This window comes from Pomacea canaliculata, linkage group LG2, assembly GCF_003073045.1.
Source record: "Pomacea canaliculata isolate SZHN2017 linkage group LG2, ASM307304v1, whole genome shotgun sequence".
NCBI lineage: Eukaryota > Metazoa > Mollusca > Gastropoda > Architaenioglossa > Ampullariidae > Pomacea > Pomacea canaliculata.
The window spans coordinates 38,893,923-38,915,466 of NC_037591.1; the positions used below are offsets into that span (position 1 = coordinate 38,893,923).

Here is a 21,544-nt window from a genome sequence, read left to right on the forward strand (position 1 = left end):
CGATTCTCCACACACCTGAAAGCTCCATGCCGCAAACTACTTTCGGATATTCTCTCCACGGCATGTCTATCGCAAGAATTCTACATAAACGTCAATTAAAATTTATGATTCTTGTCCATTAATTCTGTGATCCAGTTGTCATCTAAGAGTTCTATCAAGTATAAGTAAAATCTGCTCTATATTACTCATCAAAACAAATGTCTTTGTGCAGAAAATCGTACGAGGGGAGATAACCATGAAGAAAATGTTGACCCCGCATGATAAGGACTGGCATCAGCACCATTCGTGTGAGTCTTTCTACACATGCGCAGTGGACACTAATAATGTGACCAAAGTTCTAGAAGGCTGCCGAACTCTGATTATCCGGAAACATCTGGAACGATTTGGAATCATCTGAATGTCGTCCTGAATGACAAGATCCACTGAGAGCTTCATCTGGACACGACTGGCATAATCTGAATACCAAGCCAACGATGAGATCCAATACTGGATCTTTCATACCAAAGACTGGGAACAGAGAAAGTGTTTGTCGGTCAGCGTGTCTCAAGACATAAAAAGGATTAACTGAATTCGTTAAAATTCCGAGGATGTTTGTAAGGTCGCTGTCCCACGTTCGCATTTGTCGATGTGTATATACTTTTCGATTTTTGTGTGAATCAGTCTTGAACAAAGGTGTGTGATACTTGTATTGGTCGCGTGGCTGCCACAAGCTCACCGACAAACAGTTCACGTGCAATGACAGATATTCAGGCTCTGCCGGTCTTTGACAGACTTTATCAATGGACGCCATTGCTGCATCGTCAAGAAGGCAGCGAACTGTGACTTCCACAAACAGAAGGCACAACAACAAAAAGATGTGATGTTTGTGTTTTTTGAACTGCGATCACTTCTCGTTATGAAATTCATTAATGTCTTCTTTGTTGCACAACTTAGTCGCTTCTAATGTCGATTACAAATATTCTGCATACCATTCGGTGTTGTGTGCGTCTGGTGACAGTTTATACTTATGGGGGTTATACTTATTTCTTGCACAGAGTTGAAAGTCAATAGCTGGTTGCTATGGCGACTACCGTGCGTTGATCCATTTGCATCCAAGTGAACACCAAGGCAGCTTGCGGCTGTAGCTTCTTGCAATCATTGTAACCGCGTATTTGTATGAATCTGGGTGTATGGGTGGATCCATGCAAATAGTAATCGTACTCCACTGAGTGTGTGATGTCTCTCTCATCATCATTAGCAGCAGCAGGTCGAAGAACGGTTCAAGTGTGAAAAATAAACTTGCTGTCATCTCCAGTATAAAGTAGTCGACTTCATCCACCATTTAAGCTCTGCTTTTAAAAACAGACTAAAAAAAAAAGACAGAAAAAGTTCTTAAAAAAATTTAAAAATCGTCGATAAGAAGTCATCAAAGCTTAATGCACGCAACGTCGGCCATTTTTCCTCGATATATTTTGTATTCCTCTCTTTATCAACAACCGTCACCTCCAGGCGTTTCATTTCTGCAACATAATAAAGGAAATTTTAATCTATAAATCAAAACATGTTTATTGTTTTATACAATAATAAGTAATTTGATATCTTGCTCTGGAAGTCAAGGTAGCACTCAAAATAAAAGAAATAATACGAGACCTCGTGTATCATGACATCTTATAATAAACACAAAAAAGGTAAAATTTACAATAAATAAACATAAAAAAATCAACATTAAATAATAATATAAGTCTGATCAAAACACGTAGAGAAGTTATCAATAATATTAAAACAATATTCAGGTATCAGTAGTCTGAAACAACATTTAAGAAAGAGATGTAAATAACCATTCTGTGGGCGGGCGGCTAGAACACGTGACAGTTTGTCCAGTGTCTCTGGCTTCAGGGGGATACACAAGAACAGTTGCTTTAGCCGGACACAGGTCTCGATGAGGTTGAAAACTGCCTTGTCCACCTCCAGGTATCCCTCAGCCTCATCGTCCAACGTCAGGCACCTATTATCACTTACTCCCACTACCTCTGAAACAGGAGCAGAACAGCATCTGTTCATTCGTGACCACGTGCTATGAACAAAGTTAGCAAATAAAGACATCACTTACTTGGATTTAGTCTGGGTGGAGTTTATAAGGAATAGGCACACATTTCTAAAAACGTGCCGCAGGTTTTTGTTTCTTTATTTATTTGTTTGCTTGTTAAAAATACCTTCTCAGCATGGAAATAAAATGAAGGAGATTTTTTTAGAGACTGGCTATCAGCTTTCTGTCCTTTCCCGGTCATCGTCCTCTCAGCCGTCATCTTCAAACGATTCCAACTCCTTTGATGTTGTTATCGTGTAAATCATCGAGATGGCAATTAAGGGAGGTCAGCGTAGAGGTTTGGGAGGTAATCAGAGTGTAAGAAGATATACGTCTAAGAAAGGGACGTATTTTGCTAGTTGCTTCTAGAAGGTCAGCAGAAAAACGTTGGGGCTGTGGTTCCAAGCAAACCGCAGTTTAATGTCTGACAGTTGTTGGGTGTTTGTTACTTTATTGAAGGGAAGTGAGGGAGGAACTCTTACTGAAACATCGATTCTGCGAATCATTTAACCTTGTTGTTGCAAAAAATGTTATAGCATCAAAGGTGATCATCGAACTGTCATCTCAGTGACAATGGTGGAGGCCTCTTACATCAAATAAAGGCTAAAGGGAAAGGAAAGGGTCTTCTCACCGATGGTGTTGAAGAAAATGTCAGAGACATATCCGAGGAAGCGCGCCACGTCAGCAAACGTTATGTTGCACATCCCGCACATGTCCCATAGAAACACCTGCAGAACAAGAAGAGAAATGTCTCCAGGAGGGTTTGTAAGAACACCAGTTCTCCCTCACCCCAAGTAAGGACTCTTTGCTCTTTCCCTTTATCAACTACACGCAAACTCTTGTATGCCCACGTCCATCCATCCTCACCCATCAGTTCTCTCGTTCTCACTCTCTCTCTCACTTACACACGCACATGCGTATAGAGCACAAACATATGAATACACGCACAGGATGTGTTGATACGTTGAACACATGTTGTGGAGATTTTCGAAACATGCCATAGAAATGGACATAGTGATGAGTACAATGTGGGCTGTGGAGTGTAGACCTGGACATTCTCTAAAAAACTTTTTTCTCACTTCGCGAAGAAGTGGTTTACACATGATTCATCGCTTTCTCGCCTCTCGCTTAATTTCCTACTTTTCTTTTAAACTTCGTAATGGGCACGAGAGCAATTTTAGCACAGGAAATCCTAACTTAAAACTAATTTGGAAGACATTGTCTTTAATCTTCTCCCAGGCTCTTTGTTTCGAGTGTCCTCATTCTGATGACAACACTAGCACCGCAGGTGCTCTACAGATTTTCGTTGACCAGGAGGTTCTCTACAGACACATCTACTTAACTCACAAAACTCTCTTGTTTTCATTAAACACTGCTTTCTTTAAATTTCACTTATCTGGTCAAAAAACAACGATCTGCTTTGGGCAGAGAAGAGAGATAATTTTGTAAGATGACTGGTCGGATGGAAAAGACAACAATTCATCTCATGTGTCCCAGACATAAAGGCTGACCAAAAAGAAGAGCTCGCTAAGATGACAGATTCCGTGCCTCGTTTTATTATTATTATTGTTGTTTTTGTTGTTGATGGGGTTGTTGTTATTGTTTGTTGTTTGTTGTTGTTGTTGTTGTTGTTGTTGTTGTTGTTGTTGTTCTTCTTCTTCTTCTTCTTGTTGCTGTTGTTGTTACAAAAATGCCAACAAATCTCCGTTCAGCGTACTTACTCTGGTCAAAGGCATTGACGCCACGAGCACACGAGAGTACTCCTCGAAGGTGTATACATCATATAACCTCACTGAGACAGTTAGTGACGGACACCGCTGGACAGCGAGCGACCAGGTGTGCGAGTCGATGGCGTGCACCACCGTCGCGTCCATCACAATGTCCAGGTGGCGCAGCGTTTGTGCGCAGCCGGTGATGAGCTTGTCCAGCACGGCCTCACACAGGTAGTGCTGTATGGTTCAGGGGAAGAAAAGTGAAGGTGTTAACGAGTGAAAAAAAGAAACTAACCTTAATAATGTATGAAAAAGCGGCATTTTATAGAATACCTTGCAATGTATACAATTCCTGTCGTTTTCAGATATGGTATGAAATAGCTGTTGTTACATACTTTTTCTAGGCATCATTAAGAATGACAAGTACTACTTTAGGCTAAGTGTTAGATGCCCAGATTGAAAAAAGTCGTTAGTAACAAACTGTCTAAAATGAAAAAAAGAAATGCAAAACGGACCACAGGACATCTGGGAAAACAAAGGAATCAGAAGTGTCGGTTAGCTCGACATTTGCATTGCTCGTCCTACGAAGCTTCCTCGCGTATTTATGTGTAGTTGTTTGTTATGGATGGAGAGGGCGTGAGGAAGATTCTACTACTATGACCCCGTAACCCCTAGGTTACCCACGCTATCTGTACAGCGAAAAACGTCTTTAAGAAGGGAATGAAGAATTATTAAAGAATCGAGGCACATGAGGGAGTCACATTTACAAAACACCCCACGTCTGACACGAAAGCACGGCGAAGGTCTACCTGGTCCACACGCAAGCAAGCGAGCGCGGTAAAGCGACCCATGACCTCGGTGAAGGTGCTCAAGCTCATGTCAAGTGTCCGCGCCTGGAAGAACGCTTCCAGGTTGAGGTTGATGAGATTAAGCCTGGTCATCAAGGGCAGGTCATCAGTGAGAGCCTTCAGCACCTGCAGACCCTCGTTGTGTGTGAACTGGCAGAAGAAAAAGTCGGCCTCTTGCAGCATCGGTTGCCGTTTCAGCAGCAAACACAGGGCTTGCACGATCTGGGCAACGACAGGGCAGCTGATGATACCATGACATCAACATCAGAAGATAACCCAAGTCAAACACACAGTTATGCTCAGTGTTGCTGGCATGTTAGCAGATTGTGTGGGTGTCGAGAGCTTGTTACAAACAGGCTGCGAATTTGGATTTTTATTATTTTTGTAGAAATATTCATATTGGTTGACCTAAATTCTAATTGTCGGTGTCACTTCAGGGCGCAGAGACCTTCCAGCAGATGACTTGTTGTCAAAGACTTGTTGTCAACTGTGCATCTACTTGTATCGTCGCACAGAAAAAAAATGAAGTGATCTGTAATTTCAAACGATCGAGCTTGTATTCAGCGAGGGGTATAGGTAAAGTTCGTGTTTAAAACATAGGAAAACTAAAGTGCTGATGTTGTAGTGAGGTGACATTTTTAGTATAGCAATGCACTAACTGAAACTCAAGTGAAAGCCTCACTGTACCTCACTGTCTACTGCTGCTATCTTGTACTTCATCTTTATGTTGTTGAGTGTGTCTATAGTACCTCATCTTTATGTTGTTCAGTGTGTCTATAGTACCTCACTGTTTACTGGCTGTTATCTTTCATTTATCTTTAGTGGTCTGCGCAGACAGTGCGATCTGTCTTGGTCGTGAAGCTTCGCGTTATAAGTTCCCATTATCATCATTATTAAACAACTGTCAAAGGATAAAGTGCTCGGTCCCCACTATAAATTCAATGCAAAATAAATTTACTATGCCACCTCCTACTCTCTCTACTATGCCACTATTGTAAAGGCACGAGTTGTGAAATTCCGCGATCGCGTCGCATGTGGCGGGTCTTTCACGATGGAGGAGATGCTGTGCAGTGAGGAAATCCAAGAGGACGAGATCGAGGAGTAAATTGTTCCACTCGAGGAAGTCCAGCGAGATTGGAGCACCGTTATTACAACAGAGAAGCGGGAAGCCCGGTGTGATGCAAGCGTGCGATCGACCAGACCAGTGGTTGTCAAAGTGTGGTCCACGGACCACTAAGTGGTCCGCAGCATAAGTCAGGTGGTCGCGGCTGAGAGTCACCATATGTCAGCAAAGTGATGTTCTGAAGTGATGCATTCTCGCATTCACATTTTAATTACAAAGAAGAGCTTGGTTGCCGCCATAATTTTACTCAAGTAAAGTTGTCCGCGGTCCGAAATACTTTGAGAACCACTGGACTAGACAACGAGAGGTATGAGATCCACCGAAAGAACGTGCGCCAGCCGACGATTCTTGAGAGCTTTAAACTGACGGGTAACTTGAACAAATAAAGCTGTTTTATGAACCTCGCTACTATGCCACTTTTGCTCGGTCCCGGTAGGTAGCATAGTAGCGAGATTTGACTGTAGCGTTATCCGCAATCAAAGTTGTTTTCTAAATACAGATATAAACAATTAAATCTATAAAAAAAGAAGAAAATAATCTCTTACAGACACAACACACACACCACACACACACCACACACACACCACACACACCACACAACACACACAACACACAGAGGGAGAGAGAGACTGAGAGTGAAATAGCACCTTTTTTCGATAACTGGTCCATTTCTTCCGCAAGGTGGGTAAGAAGAATTCTTGAACCTCGATTGATCGAAGTCTGAGTGCAGCGCACTTATTCGCTGTTGCCACGAACGTTTGGAAGCACTGTACAACGGCTGTGTCCGGTTTATTAAACTCCAGACTAACGTGCTGCAGGTGCTGTCCGTGCTCGCGGAAAAATCCTTCATAACACCCTTGCCGCATCTGGAAATCGTTCTTAGAACGAAACCAAAAAGTGCGGTGACGCCAGAGGCAGGCCATTGTAAAGACTGTGTGCCAGGCCTTACAGACCAGGGGACGCTTTCAGCATTCCCCATATCACAGTAGCTAAACACATTTACTAGTGCCTCCTGTGGAGGGCGTCCCATGGCAGCACAACAGGGGTCTTTTGGCGTCTTCCGCTGGCGTCGGCCGAACAGGAACCTGGCACTCATGGTGAAATCCTCTGTAGCAGCAACAGGTACTTTAACTCTCACGTGTGACAGACGAGCGTTGTTCCGACTACAGTCACGTGTTCATTGTCGTCATTTTGTGAAAGACGCGTCAAGCACAGAATACGTCAGAGTTAAAACTTAATAATACGTCACGTTGACACAGAGAGAGAGAAAGATGGCGGTGTTGACGAGTCCTCAAGGTTGTCGAGTAATATCCAAGATACATGTACAAACTTTTAATGGATGTCTGTGTCTACCATATTTTTTTTCGTTTGAATGGTTGCACTCAGTGCAGACGTCGCTCTGCCTTCGTCCTTCCGTAAGCAGACTGGCTTCCTTCTACGTAAGTGAATAACTGGAGGAATCCGTGGCTACAAGTAAGTAGTCTGTGTACATCAATGTTTGTGGACGTGTAGTCAAGTTACGTCAGTGTCTATGAGCGCATAGCCTAGTACAGAAGTGTGTGTGGACTCAAAGTGTAAATTACAACAATGTCTTGGAGCATTTTTTTTTTTGGTTGGTTGGCTGACTGGGCTTGCTGGTTGCTTGGGTTGAGTTGTGTTTTGTTTTGTTTTGTTTTGTTTTTACCTGACCGGTCTCAGAATTATCAGCGGCGGCATGCACATACACACATGTTCTGGTAATTCCTCTACATTACCGTCGTAAGTAATAAGACCGAGCTCATCTAGTAAAGGTCTTTTATTCCTCGATGTTGATAAAGAATGACCCTTACAGGCATTATTATTGTGAGTATAGTAAGGCATAAATTATTGTACTTGGTCAGCAAATTATTACTTTTATATCCTTGTGTTACAGAGTCTAAACAGTCTTTCATTTCTATCGTCTCTCATTTGTCTACATTCTTTGTTGTATGTTCACATGTATTTGTTTGTCCGTTTGTTTTGTAATCGCCGTGTGTGTAGCTCATTGAGCTCACATCCATGTGGACAAGCCTACAGGATCAATTAATAATATTATATACAATTTATTTTTTTCTAAGTTGAAGCTGAATTCGAATGAAGTTACTGTCAATAATTCAAAAACATGAAGTAATTTATAGGCTCAGTGTATCTACCTCTTTATCTCTGTCCATGGACGCTGTTTTGATCTCACTTTTCACTCACTACAGGGGCACGCGTCCCTTGCATGTTTTTTCAATCATATATCACAAAGATTTGTCGTAGGAATCAAAACTTTAAGTAATCAACATTAACTAAATATATACAAAGTCCATAGGTCTTCCACACAGCGCCTTGTAACTCCAACAGTTCTCTTATGTCACCAAGACGACATACAATGTCCATTTCAATATACTTCCAACTGTCGTATGTTTTTGAATAAATCGTTAGTCTTACTTTACTCACACCCAAAATTGCAAGGTCTAGGTAAAATCCTCTCTGCCCCTTGCCAACAGTGGTGTAGTCTTGCCCACACTTGACTGATATCCACACACACAAACGATTAGAGGAAACCACGTTCCTTTGCTTAATAATAATAATAGGTGCTGACTGGGCACTTTGATCAACACATGATCCAAATCGGGCACCACAAATATACTCCTGGGGATCAACACATGATCCAAGGCTGGCACCACAAATATACTCCTGGGGATCAGCACATGAACCAAAGCGGGCACCACAAATATACTCCTGGGGATCAACACATGATCCAAAGCGGACACCACTCATAAATCCGCAGGGATCGACACACACAATATCCGAAGTGAACACCACACACACTTTCCGTCCGCCTCTCTTCCCTGCTCACAGCCGTCTCTTCTTCTTCTTTCCTATACGCCCCCAGTGGAGCATAGGGCCGCAACCACACGCCGCCATCGGACCCTGTCCTGGGCATCCCTTTCCAGCTGGCACCATGTCATGCCAGCTGTCTCTGCCTCTCTGTGGACTGATCGTGCTCACAGCCGTCTGCTCTCTTCCAAATAATTTTCACCTTACGTCCCTCTCAAATTGCGTCATAAAATGACGTCGGATTCTGACGCGAAACCACGACGCAATAAACACACTCATATATGTAAGGTAAGGGCAATAATCTTTGAAAAACAAAAGACAGGGGAAACAACCCCCTGTTCCTAATAGACTGGTCCGTGACAGTCTCCTAAACACAACCTTGATCTGGCAATAACATTTCGCTAGATGTTCTCCGATGCAAAGTATCGGTAACTTTCACTACAGTCCGACTAACAGTCAATTGATCGACAAAGGTCGATTCTCCACACACCTGAAACTTCATGCGGCAAACTACTTTCGAATATTCTCTCCAAAGAGAAAATGTTGACCCCGCATGATAAGGACTGGCACCAGCACCATTCGTGTGAGTATTTCTACACATGCGCGGTGGACATTAATAATGTGACCAAAGTTCTAGAACTCTGATTATCCGGAAACATCTGGAACGATTTGGAATCATCTGAATGTCGTCCTGAATGACAAGATCCACGTAGAGCTTCATGTGGACACGACTGGCATAATCTGAATACCAAGCCAACGATGAGATCCACTACTGGATCCTTCATACCAAAGACTGGGAACAGAGAAAGTGTTTGTCGGTCAGCATGTCTGAAGACAGACTTTATCAATGGACGCCATTGCTGCATCGTCAAGAAGGCAGCGAACTGTGACTTCCACAAACAGAAGGCACAACAACAAAAAGATGTGATGTTTGTGTTTTCTTACAGAATAAAACACTTGTTATTGAAATACTAAAAAGATTTATTTATACTCCAAACAAAGATTGAATCTTTTGCAATATCTAAAGAAACAAGTACCCACTCCCATTCAACATCTGGATCAGCTGGTGGAAACAAGATGCGCCATCCCAGGATCGATCTGGCAATGTCGGTGTTCTAATCACCCGGCTGTCCAATAAACTTCCTAAATGATGTTTAGAAGGTTCATTGTTTTCACTGTCATGCAGCAAAAGTAAAGTCCGCCTGTACATTTTCGAGCCGTTTGGTAAAATTCTCCGTTTGTAGTTCTTCTGGAGACGGGGGAGGGTTGGCTGGATCCACATGTTTGGACGAAGAACAAAATGTTTTGTGGATGCACACACTAAATATGTAACTCACAACACCTTTTGAACAAAATGACAACTTTGTTTTGTATTACTAGCATGGAATTAGATAGGATTTGTGTTTACCGTCTCTAATTACTGCTCTCCATCCAGTTCTCTCTAGCTGCCTTCATCCCTTTCTTGATGGCACAAAACACTTCCATGTATTTGGAAACATCTTCGGGTTTGCTTTTCTCTTCTGTCTTCACGGCCTCCTTTGTTCACAGAGATCTAGGATGTCATTCGTGATCAATGCTTGTTTCTTATTCCTATGTCGCCCTAGACCCTCCTATGCTGTCGACAGTAGCGCCCCTTTAATGTTTACAGCGAGGGTGTCTACATCTCCCTCCACCAGGTTCAGTGCTCCAAACGTTCCTCCAACTGTTGCCTTGAAGACTTCTGGAACATTCGGTCTTGCAGTTTCTCCACATCTGAGAGAATTCGGGATACTCGAGAGTCGCCTCGCTTTAAACTTCAGCTTCAGGTTCATTGAATAATGCCATGGTCGCTATGTCAGCGCCTGGCTATGTCCTTGTTGATGCTCTCTTCATCTTCGTACTGTGGTTTAGTTTGTTTTCTGAATTGCGATCACTTCTCGTTATGAAAGTCATTAATGTCTTCTTTGTTGCACAACTTAGTCGCTTCTAATGTCGATTACAAATATTCTGCATACCATTGGGTGTTGTGTGCGTCTGGTGACAGTTTATACTTATGGGGGTTATATTTATTTCTTGGAAAGAGTTGAAAGTCAATAGCTGGTTGCTATGGCGACTACCGTGCGTTGATCCATTTGCATCCAAGTGAACACCAAGGCAGCTTGCGGCTGTAGCTTCTTGCAATCATCGTAACCGCATATTTGTATGAATCTGGGTGTATAGGTGAACATGTGGATCCATGCAAATAGTAATCGTACTCCACTGAGTGTGTCATGTCTCTCTCATCATCATTAGCAGCAGCTGGTCGAAGAACGGTTCAAGTGTGAAAAATAAACTTGCTGTCATCTCCAGTATAAAGTAGACGACTTCATCGGCCATTTAAGTTCTGCTTTTAAAAATAGACTAAAAAGAAGACAGAAAAAGTTCTTAAAAAAATTTAAAAATCGTCGATAAAAAGCTCATCAAAGCTCAAGCCATGCAGTGATGGCCATCTTTCCTGGATATATCCTGTATTCATCTCTTCATCAACAACAACCGTCACCTCCAGTCGTTTCATTTCTGCAACATAATAAAGGAAATTTCAATCTATAAATCAAAACATGTTTATTGTTTTATACAATAATAAGTAATTTAATATCTTGTGCTAGACGTCAATGTAGCACTCAAAATAAAAGAAATAATACGAGATCTCGTATATCATGTCATCTCGCATAATAAAGACAAAAAAGGTAAAATTTACAATAATAAACGTAAAAATCAACATTAAATAATAATAGAACTGTGATTTATACATGCAGAGAAATTATCAATAATATTAGAACAATATTCAGGTATTAGTAGTCTGAAATAACATTTAGGAAAAAGATGTAAATAACCATTCTGCGGGCGGGCGGCTACAACACGTGACAGTTTGTCCAGTGTCTCTGGCTTCAAGGGGATGCACAACGAAAGTCGCTTCAGTCGGACACATGTCTCGATGAGCTTCTCAACTGTCTTGTCCACCTCCTGGTATCCCTCAGCCTCCGAGTACACGCACACTTCCTCTGAAACAGGAGCAGAACTGCATCACTCATCACCTTTCTGGTTCTGTTTATTCGTGACCACGTGCTATGAACAAAGTTAGCAAATAAAGACATTACTTACTGGGATTTATTCTGTTAATGATAGGTGGAGTTTATAAGGAATAGGCACGCATTTCGAAAAATGTTTGACTAAAAACGTGCCGCCGGTTTTTGTTTCTTTATTTATTTGTTTGCTTGTTTGAAAACCTTCTCAGCATGGAAATACAACGAAGGAGATTTTTTTAGAGACTGGCTATCAGCGGAAAACATTATTCCACAATATGAAATTCATGACTGAACGTTTCTAGAGCTTTCTGTCCTTTCCCAGTCATCGTCCTCTCAGCCGTCATCTTCAAACGATTCCAACTCCTTTGATGTTGTTATCGGGTAGATCATCGAGACGGCAATGAAGGGAGGTCAGCGTAGAGCTGGGGGAGGTAATCAGATCTCTGATCGGCCCGCCCGCCAGTATATATACTATGTATACAGTATTGGGTAAAACTGAGTTAACTATATTAGTCCGGCTCTAAAAATCATCCCAATTTCTCATGAGGCCCCTTGGGAAAATTATTTGCCCACCCCTGTTTTAGAAGGTCAGCAGAAAAAAGTTGAGGCTGTGGTTTTTCGCAAACCGCAGTTTCATGTCTGACAGTTGTTGGCTGTTTGTTACTTTATTGAAGGAAAATGAGGGAGGAACTCTTACTGAAACGTCGATTCGGCGAATCATTGAACCTTGTTGTTGCAAAAAATGTTATAGCATCAAAGGCGATCATCGAACTGTCATCTCAGGGACGATGGTGAAGGCCTCTTACCTCAAATAAAGGCTAGAGGGAAAGGAAAGAGTCTCCTTACCGATGGTGTTGAAGAAAATGTCAGAGACATATCCGAGGAAACGCGCCACGTCAGCAAATGCTATGTTACCACGCCATCTCCTGCCCCATAGAAACACCTGCAGAACAAGAAGGGAAATGTCTCCAGGAGAGTTTGCAAGGACACCAGTTCTCCCTCACCCCAAGTAAGGACTCTTTGCTCTTTCTCATTATCAACTGCACGCAAACTCTTGTATGCCCACGTCCATCCATCCTCACCCATCAGTTCTCTCGTTCTCTCTCTCTCTCACTTACACACACACACACCAATTAGCCCTCATACACACGCACATGCGTATAGAGCACAAACATATGAATACACGCACAGGATGTGTTGATACTTTGAACACATGTTGGGGAGCTTTTCGAAACATGCCATAGAAATGGACATAGTGAAGAGTCGAATGCGGACTGTGGAGTATGGACTTGTACAATCTATGGGAGACAGTCTTTTTTCTCACTTTGCCAAGTAGCGGGTTGCACGTGTTCCATCGCTTTCTCGCCTCTCGCCTCTCGCCTCTCGCCTCCCGACCCTCACTCCATATTTTCTTAAACTTTTAAACTTGCTCTCGTAATGGGCAGGATAGCAATTTTCGCACCGGAAATCCTAACTTATAACTGATTTGGAAGATATTGTCGTTAGTCTTCTCCCAGGCTCTTTGTTTCGAGTGTCCTCATTCTGATAACAACACTAGCACCACAGGTGTTCTACAGATTTTCGTAGACCAGGATGTTCTCTACAGACACATCTACTTAACTCACAAAACTCTCTTGTTTTCATTAAACACTGCTTTCTTTAAATTTCACTTATCTGGTTAAAAAACAACTCTCTACTTTGGGTAGAGAAGAGAGGCAATTTTGTAAGATGACTGGTCAGATGGACAGAACAACAATTCATCTCATGTGTCCCAAAGATAAAGGCTGACCAAAATGAAGCGTATTATTATTGTCACAAAAATGCCAACAAATCTCTATTGAGCGAACTTACTCTGGTCAAAGGCATTGACTCCACGAGCACACGAGAGTACTCCTCAAAGGTGTATGGTATCTCTAACCTCACTGTGACAGTCAGTGACGGACACCGCTGGACAGCGAGCCGCCAGGTGTGCGAGTCGATGGCGTGCACCACCCTCGCGTTCATCACGATGTCCAGGTGGCGCAGCGTTTGTGCGCAGCCGGTGATTAGCTTGTCCAGCACATCCTCACACAGGTAGTGCTGTATGGTTCAGGGGAAGAAAAGTGAAGGTGTTAACGAGTGAACGAAAGAAACGATACATCCATGCACTTATTGATGAATGTATGCATGCATGAAGTGGAGAACGGACACGCTGTACTGTACCCGATAATACAATCCGTGACAAAGCATGAGCAATACTTGGAAGAAAATATGACGATGATTATTCATTCATATTTTGGGAAATACTATATTACATTGAGGTTTAATCATTTGAAAGAAAGCAGCTTCAGTATCGCAGAACTTTACAGATGAACTTTGTCAAAATGTTTTCCTGATACCAAGATAACAATGAAGGAAATTCAGGTGAGGTCTCTCCAGACCTTCAATGGAAGAGAACTATCGTATCTTCTTTGCAGTTTTAAAGACTTCAAAAATTATCAAATTGTCTAAAAAAAATACATGTCGTTTGAAAATAACTGCTAAAGAAAAAACGAAATTAAAGTTGAGCGTGAACATTCTGACCCTCTGTGTTCCAACAAGGGCCGCGGACACATCTGACTGAGTACAAAAGACTTTATATACTGTCTTTGCTAGGTACGACAGAGAAATCCTCGCTTATTATTTCTTTACCCGATATTTTCAGAGACGCCTTCTGGGACAAATAAAGAAGGCACTGAGTAATAGTGTGACCTGTCTTATTGCAGAAAAGGTCACCAAAATGAGTTTTCTCCATCTGACTATAACATTATGAGACTTTATAACACTTATTATCATACATATTTCACACTTTGATAATATGAGCTGTTCATGGTATAAGATGCTAAATTTGGTTAGCTCAACACCTTCATTGCTCGTCCTACGAAGCTTCCACGCGTATCTATGTGTAGTTGTTTGTAGTGATGGAGAGGGCGTGAGGAAGATTCATGGGACCACTTCTACTACTGCGACCCCGTAACCCCGAGGTCATCCCCGCTATCTGTACGGCGAAAAACGTCTTTAAGAAGGGAATGAAGAATTATTAAAGAATCGAGGCACATGAGGGAGTCACATTTACAAAACACCCACGTCTGACACGAAAGCACAGCGAAGGTCTACCTGGTCCACACGCAGGAAAGCGAGCGCGGTAAAGCGACCCATGACCTCTGTGAAGGTGCTCAAGCTGATGTAATGTGTAGGAGCCTCAAAGAACTCTCTGAGGCTCAGAGTGGTGATATTCCGCCTGGGCTTCAAACGCAGGTCACCAGTGAGAGCCTTCAGCACCTGCAGACCCTCGTTGTGTGTGAACTGGCACAAGCAAAAGTCGGCCTCTTGCAGCATCGGTTGCCGTTTCAGCAGCAAACACAGGGCTCGCACCATCTGGGCAACGACAGGGCAGCTGATGATACCATGACATCAACATCAGAAGCGAACCCAAGTCAAACACACAGTTATGCTCAATGTTGCTGGCATGTTAGCAGATTGTGTGGGTGTCGAGAGCTTGTTACAAACAGGCTGCGACTTTGTATTTTTATTATTTTTGTAGAAATATTCACATTAGTTGACCTAAATTCTAATTGTTGGTGTCAGATAAGGGCGCAGAGACCTTCCAGCAGATGACTTGTTGTCAAAGACTTGTTTTCAACTGTGCATGTACTTGTTTCGTCGCGCAGAAAAAAAAAATGAAGTGATCTGTAATTTCAAACGATCGAGCTTGTATTGAGCGCGGGGTATAGGTAAAGTTCGTGTTTAACACATAGGAAAACTAAAGTGCTGATGTTGTAGTGAGGTGACATTTTTAGTATAGCAATGCACTAACTGAAACTCAAGTGAAAGGCCTCACTGTACCTCACTGTCTACTGCTGCTATCTTGTCCTTTATCTTTATGTTCCTCAGTGTGTCTATAGTACCTCACTGTTTACTGGCTGTTATCTTTAATTTTTCCTTAGTGGTCTGTGCAGACAGTGCGATCTGTCTTGGTGGTGATGCTGCGCGTTATAAGTTCTCATTATCATCATTATTAAACAACTGTCAAAGGATAACCTGATCCAAGGGACATAGCTAGTATACAAAGACAGCGCGTGTTATCTCCCATTTCTGTCTCTTTTGGTAGTTGCGTTAACCGCAATCAAAGTTGTTTTCTCAATAAAGATATAAACAATTAAATCTAAAAAAAAAAAATTTCACACACACACACACCACACACCACACACACCCCACACACACACACACCCCCCCCCACACACACACACACAAAAAGCACAGAGGGAGAGAGAGAGACTGAGAGAGAAATAGCACCTTTGGTCGATAAGTGGACCATCTGTTAGGCAGGTAGGAGAAGCAAAGGTGCCGAACCTTGATTGATTGAAATGCAGCGCACTTATTGGCTCTGGCCACGAACGCTTGGAAGCTCTGTAGAGCGACATAGTTCTGAAATTTAAACTCCAGAATCACGTCGTGATGCTTCGCGTTATAAATTCCCATCATCATCATTATTAACCAACTGTCAAAGGATAACCTGATCCAAGGGACATAGCTAACATAAAAAGGTAGCGCGTGTTATCTCCCATTTCTGTTTCTTTTGGTAGTTATCCGCAATCAAAGTTGTTTTCTCAAGAAAGATATAAACAATTAAATCTATAAAAAAAAGAAAATAATTTCACACACACACACACACACACACACACACCACACACACACACACACAGCACAACACACACACACACACACACACACACACACACACACACACACACACACACACACACACACACACACACACACACACACACACACCACACAGAGGGAGAGAGAGACTGAGAGAGAAATAGCACCTTTGCTCGATAAGTGGACCATCTTTTAGGCAGGTCTTCGAAACAAAGGTGCCGAACCTTAATAGATAGAAATGCCGCAGACTCATTGGCTGTTGTTACGAACGATTTGAAGCACTGTAGAGCGGCATTGTTCTGAAATTCAAAGTCCAGAATGACATGCTGCAGGTGCTGTCCGTGCTCGCGAAGGAAGCCGTCGTAACACACCTGCTGCATCTCGCTTCCTGGAAACACAAAACTGCGGCTTCGCCAGAGGCAGGCCATTCGAAAGACTCTGTGCCAGGCCTTACATGCCAGGGACGCTTGACACCTGTCCCAATCCTGCAGGTACCTGAATATTTTGGCTAGTGCCTCCTGTGGCAGGGCGTCCCATGGGACAGCAGGGAGGTCTTGGCGTCCTTCCGCTGGCGTCGGCAGAACAGTAAATGTGGCACCCATGGTAAAAAGGTTGTAGCAGCAACAGGTACTTCAGCTCTCACGTGTGACCAGACGAGCGTTGTTCCGACTACAAGTCACGTGTGCATTTGTCGTCATTTTGTGAAAGACGCGTCAGAGCACAGAATACGTCAGAGTTAAAACTTAATAATACGTCACGCTTGACAGAGAGAGAAGATGGCGGTGTTTGACGAGGTCCTTAAGGTGGTCGAGTAATATCCAAGATACATGTACAAACTTTTAATGGATGTCTGTGTCTACCATATTTTTTTTTTGTTTCATTTGATGGGTTGCACTCAGTGCAGACGTCGCTCTGCCTTCGTACTTCGTAAGCTAGACTGGCTTCTTCTACGTCAGTGCAAAAGCTGGAGGGAATCCGTGGCTACAAGAAAGTAGTCTATGTACATCAATGTTTGTGAACGTGTAGTCAAGTACGTCAGTGTCTATGAGCGCATAGTCCAAGTACAGAAGTGTGTGTGGACTCATAGTGTAAATACAACAATGTCTGTGGGAGCATTTTTTTTTTGATTCGTTGGCTGGCTGGCTGGCTGGCTGGTTGGTTGGTTGGGGTTGGGTTGGGTTGGGTTGCGTTGGGTTGGGTTCGGTTGTGTTTTGTTTTGTTTTGTTTTTGGCTGACCGGTCTCAGAATTATCAGCAGCGGGCATGCACATACACACATACTCTGGTAATTCCTCTACATTACCGTCGTAAGTAATAAACCGAGCTCATCTAGTAAAGGTCTTTTTATTCCTCGATGTTGATAAAGAATGACCCTTACAGGCATTATTATTGTGAGTATAGTAAGGCGATAAATTATTGTACGTTGGTCAGCAAATATTTTACTTTTATATCCTTAGTGTTACAGAGTCTAAACAGTCTTTCATTTCTATCGTCTCATTTTGTGTACATGTTTGTTGTATACATGTATTTGTTTGTCCGTTTGTTTTGTAATCGTCCGTGTGTGTAGCTCATTGAGCTCACATCCATGTGGACAAGCCTACAGGCTCAATTATTAATATTACTTATAACTTATTTTTTCTAAGTTGAAGCCTGAATTCGAATGAAGTTATTGTCAATAAATTCAAAAACATGAAGTAATTTATAGGCTCAGTGTATCTACCTCTTTGTCTCTGTCATGGACGCTGTTTTTGATCTCACTTTCACTCACTACACGCACGCGTCCCCTTGCATGTTCTTTCAATCATATATCACAAAGATTTGTCGTAGGAATCAAACTTTAAATCAATCAACATTAACTAAATATATACAAAGTCCATAGGTCTTCCACACAGCGCCTTGTAACTCCAACAGTTCTCTTAATGTCACCAAGACGACATACACATGTCCATTTCAATATACTTCCAACTGTCGTATGTTTTTGAATAAATCGTTAGTCTTAGTTACTCACACCCAAAATTGCAAGGTCTAGGTAAAATCCTCTCTGCCCCTTGTCCAACAGTGGTGTAGTCTTGCCCACACTTGACTGATATCCACACACACAAACGATTAGAAGAAACCACATACACGTTCCTTTGCTTAATAATAATAATAGGTGCTGACTGGGCACTTTGATCAACACATGATCCAAATCGGGCACCACAAATATACTCCTGGGGATCAGCACATGACCCAAAGCGGGCACCACAAATATACTCCTGGGGATCAGCACATGACCCAAAGCGGGCACCACAAATATACTCCTGGGGATCAACACATGATCCAAATCGGGCACCACAAATATACTCCTGGGGATCAACACATGACCCAAAGCGGGCACCACAAATATACTCCTGGGGATCAACATATGATCCAAAGCGGGCACCACTCATAAATCAGCAGGAATCGACACACACAATATCCGAAGCGAACACCACACACACTTTCCGTCCGCCTCTCTTCCCTGCTCATTGCCGTCTGCTCTCTTCCAAATAATTTTCACCTTACGTCCCTCTCAAATTGCGTCATAAAATGACGTCGGATTCTGACGCGAAACCACGACGCAATCAACACACTCATATATGTAAGGTAAGGGCAATAATCTTTGAAAAACAAAAGACAGAGGAAACAACCCCCTGTTCCTAATAGACTGGTCCGTGACAGTCTCTTCAACAAAACCTTGATCTGGCAATAACATTTCGCTAGATGTTCTCCGATGCAAAGTATCGGTAACTTTCACTACAGTCCGACTAACAGTCAATTGATCGACAAAGGTCGATTCTCCACACACCTGAAAACTCCATGCGGCAAACTACTTTCGGATATTCTCTCCACGGCATGTCTATCGCAAGAATTCTACATAAACGTAAATTAAAATATTTATTATTCTTGTTCATTAATTCTGTGATCCAGTTGTCGTATAAGAGTTCTATCAAGTATAAGTAAAATCTGCTGTATATTATTCATCAAGACAAATTTCTTTGTGCAGAAAATCGTACGAGGGGAGATAACCATGAAGAAAATGTTGACCCCGCATGATAAGGACTGGCACCAGCACCACACGTGCGAGTATTTCTACACATGCGCAGTGGACACTAATAATGTGACCAAAGTTCTAGAAGGCTGCCGAACTCTGATTATCCGGAAACATCTGGAACGATTTGGAATCATCTGAATGTCGTCCTGAATGACAAGATCCACGGAGAGCTTTATCTGGACACGACTGGCATAATCTGAATACCAAGCCAACCATGAGATCCAATACTGGATCTTTCATACCAAAGACTGGGAACAGAAAAAGTGTTTGTCGGTCGTCGTGTCTCAAGACATAAAAAGGATTAACTGAATTCGTTAAAATTCCGAGGTTCTTTGTAAGGTCGCTGTCCCACGTTCGCATTTGTCGATGTGTTTATACTATACGGTGTCCATTTTTATGGGAATGAGTCTTGAACAAAGGTGTGTGATACATGTATTGGTCGCGTGGTTGCCACAAGCTCACTGACAAACAGATCACGTGCAATGAAAGATATTCAGGCTCTGCCGGTCTTTGAAAGAATTTATCAATGGACGCCATTGCTGCATCGTCAAGAAGGCAGCGAACTGTGACTTCCACAAACAGAAGGCACAACAACAAAAAGATGTGATGTTTGTGTTTTCTTACAGAATAAAAGATTTGTTATTGAAATACTAAAAAGAATTATTTCTACTCCAAACTAAGAGTGAATCTTTTGCAATTTTGAAAGAAAAGATCAAGGTTGTGTTGATGAGACAAAGAGGTAGATACACTGAGCCAATAAATTACTTCATGTGCTTTAATCCATTTGCATCCAAGTGAACACCAAGGCAGCTTGCGGCTGCAGCTTCTTGCGATCATCGTAACCGCGTGCTTGCATGAATCTGGGTGTGTGGGTGGGCATGTGGATCCATGCAAATAGTAATCGTAGTCCACTGACAGTGTGATGTCTCTCTGTGTTTCTGTCTGATATTGCGTGCGCATGTATGTACAGAGCTTGTGATGTGGCTTGCTCTTGGGAATGGTGATTTGAAAATAAGCATCACCATCATCATCATCATCATCATCATCATCATCATCATCATCATCATCATCATCATCATCAATCATCATCAATCATTATCAATCATCATCATCATCATCATCAGGAGCAGCAGCAGCAGGTCGATGAACGGTTCAACTGTAAACAAATAAACTTACTGTCATGTCCAGTGTAAAGTAGACGACTTCATCCGCCATTTCAGTTATGCTTTTAAAAACAGACTAAACAAAGACAGAGAAAGCTTGATTTAGAAATCATGATTCAATATATTTAGTTTTGCACACGATCGTTAGTAAAACTAACGAGGCAATAGCAGGTCATTCAAAAATTTTTGAAATCATCGTAAAGAAACTCATCACGGCTCAGAGAAAGCAATGTCGGCCATCTTTCCTGGATATATCCTGGTGACATCTTTACATGAACAACCGTCACCTCCAGTCGTTTCGTTTCTGCAACATAATAAAGGAAATTTCAATCTATAAATCAAAACATTTTGATTGTTTTATACAATAATAAGTAATTTGATATCTTGCGCTGGAAGTCAAGGTAGCACTCAAAATAAAAGAAATAAAACGAGATCTCGTGGATCAGTACATCTTAGAATAAACACAAAGAAGGTAAAATTTACAATAATAAACGTAAAAAATCAACATTAAATAATAATAGAAGTGTGATCAATATACGCAGAGAAGTTATCAATAATATTAAAACAATATTCAGGTATCAGTAGTCTGAAATAACATTTAGGAAAGAGATGTAAATAACCATTCTGTAGGCGGGCGACTACAACACGTGACAGTTTGTCCAGTGTCTCTGGCTTCAGGGGGATACAAAAATAAAGTCTCTTGAGTTGGACGCATCTCTCGTTGAGCTTTACAACTGCCTTTTCCATCTTACGGTATCGCTCAGCCTCGTCGTCCACCTTCAGGAATTTTTCAGCCTTTAGGCACACTTCCTCTGAAACAGAAGCAGAACTGCATCCCTTAGCACCTTTCTGGTGCTTCCTGCCTGTTCATTCATCTGTTCATTCGTGACCACGTGCTATGAACAAAGTTAGCAAATAAAGACATCACTTACTGGGATTGATTCTGTTAATGATGGGTGGAGTTTATAAGGAATAGGCACGCATTTCTAA

At 42.1% G+C, this 21,544-nt stretch overlaps 2 protein-coding genes across 5 annotated transcripts in view; both read right to left on the minus strand.

The window, feature by feature from the left end:
• The window catches only part of LOC112556977 (F-box only protein 39-like), an 81,325-nt gene that overhangs the window by 54,595 nt on the left and 5,186 nt on the right, over window positions 1-21,544 (minus strand). Inside the window, exons 5-6 of one of the 3 annotated variants that reach the window (XM_025226502.1) lie at window positions 21,175-21,366; window positions 20,671-20,858 (exon numbers count right to left, since the gene is read on the minus strand). The exons of 1 other annotated variant lie outside the window; for it this stretch is intronic. In XM_025226502.1, coding sequence (XP_025082287.1) covers window positions 20,731-20,858; window positions 21,175-21,366 — 320 coding nt within the window. In that variant the 3' untranslated portion in view covers window positions 20,671-20,730. Of the gene's footprint in view, window positions 1-20,670; window positions 20,859-21,174; window positions 21,367-21,544 lie in introns of those variants that run through there. One more of the 3 variants, XM_025226505.1, reaches the window with a different exon arrangement.
• Window positions 268-16,993, minus strand: LOC112556975 (F-box only protein 39-like). Of its 2 annotated transcripts, none has more exons than XM_025226499.1 (7): window positions 16,487-16,993; window positions 15,951-16,064; window positions 14,772-15,032; window positions 13,488-13,715; window positions 12,483-12,579; window positions 1,818-2,009; window positions 268-1,499 (listed from the first exon to the last, which is right to left on the minus strand). In XM_025226499.1, exons 1-7 carry the CDS (start codon window positions 16,919-16,921, stop codon window positions 1,372-1,374), a joined length of 1,455 nt encoding a protein of 484 aa, XP_025082284.1. In that variant the 5' UTR covers window positions 16,922-16,993; the 3' UTR covers window positions 268-1,371. The 2 variants fall into 2 exon arrangements, with proteins under 2 accessions (XP_025082284.1, XP_025082285.1); XM_025226500.1 differs by lacking the exons at window positions 268-1,499; window positions 1,818-2,009 and adding exons at window positions 10,117-11,127; window positions 11,445-11,612.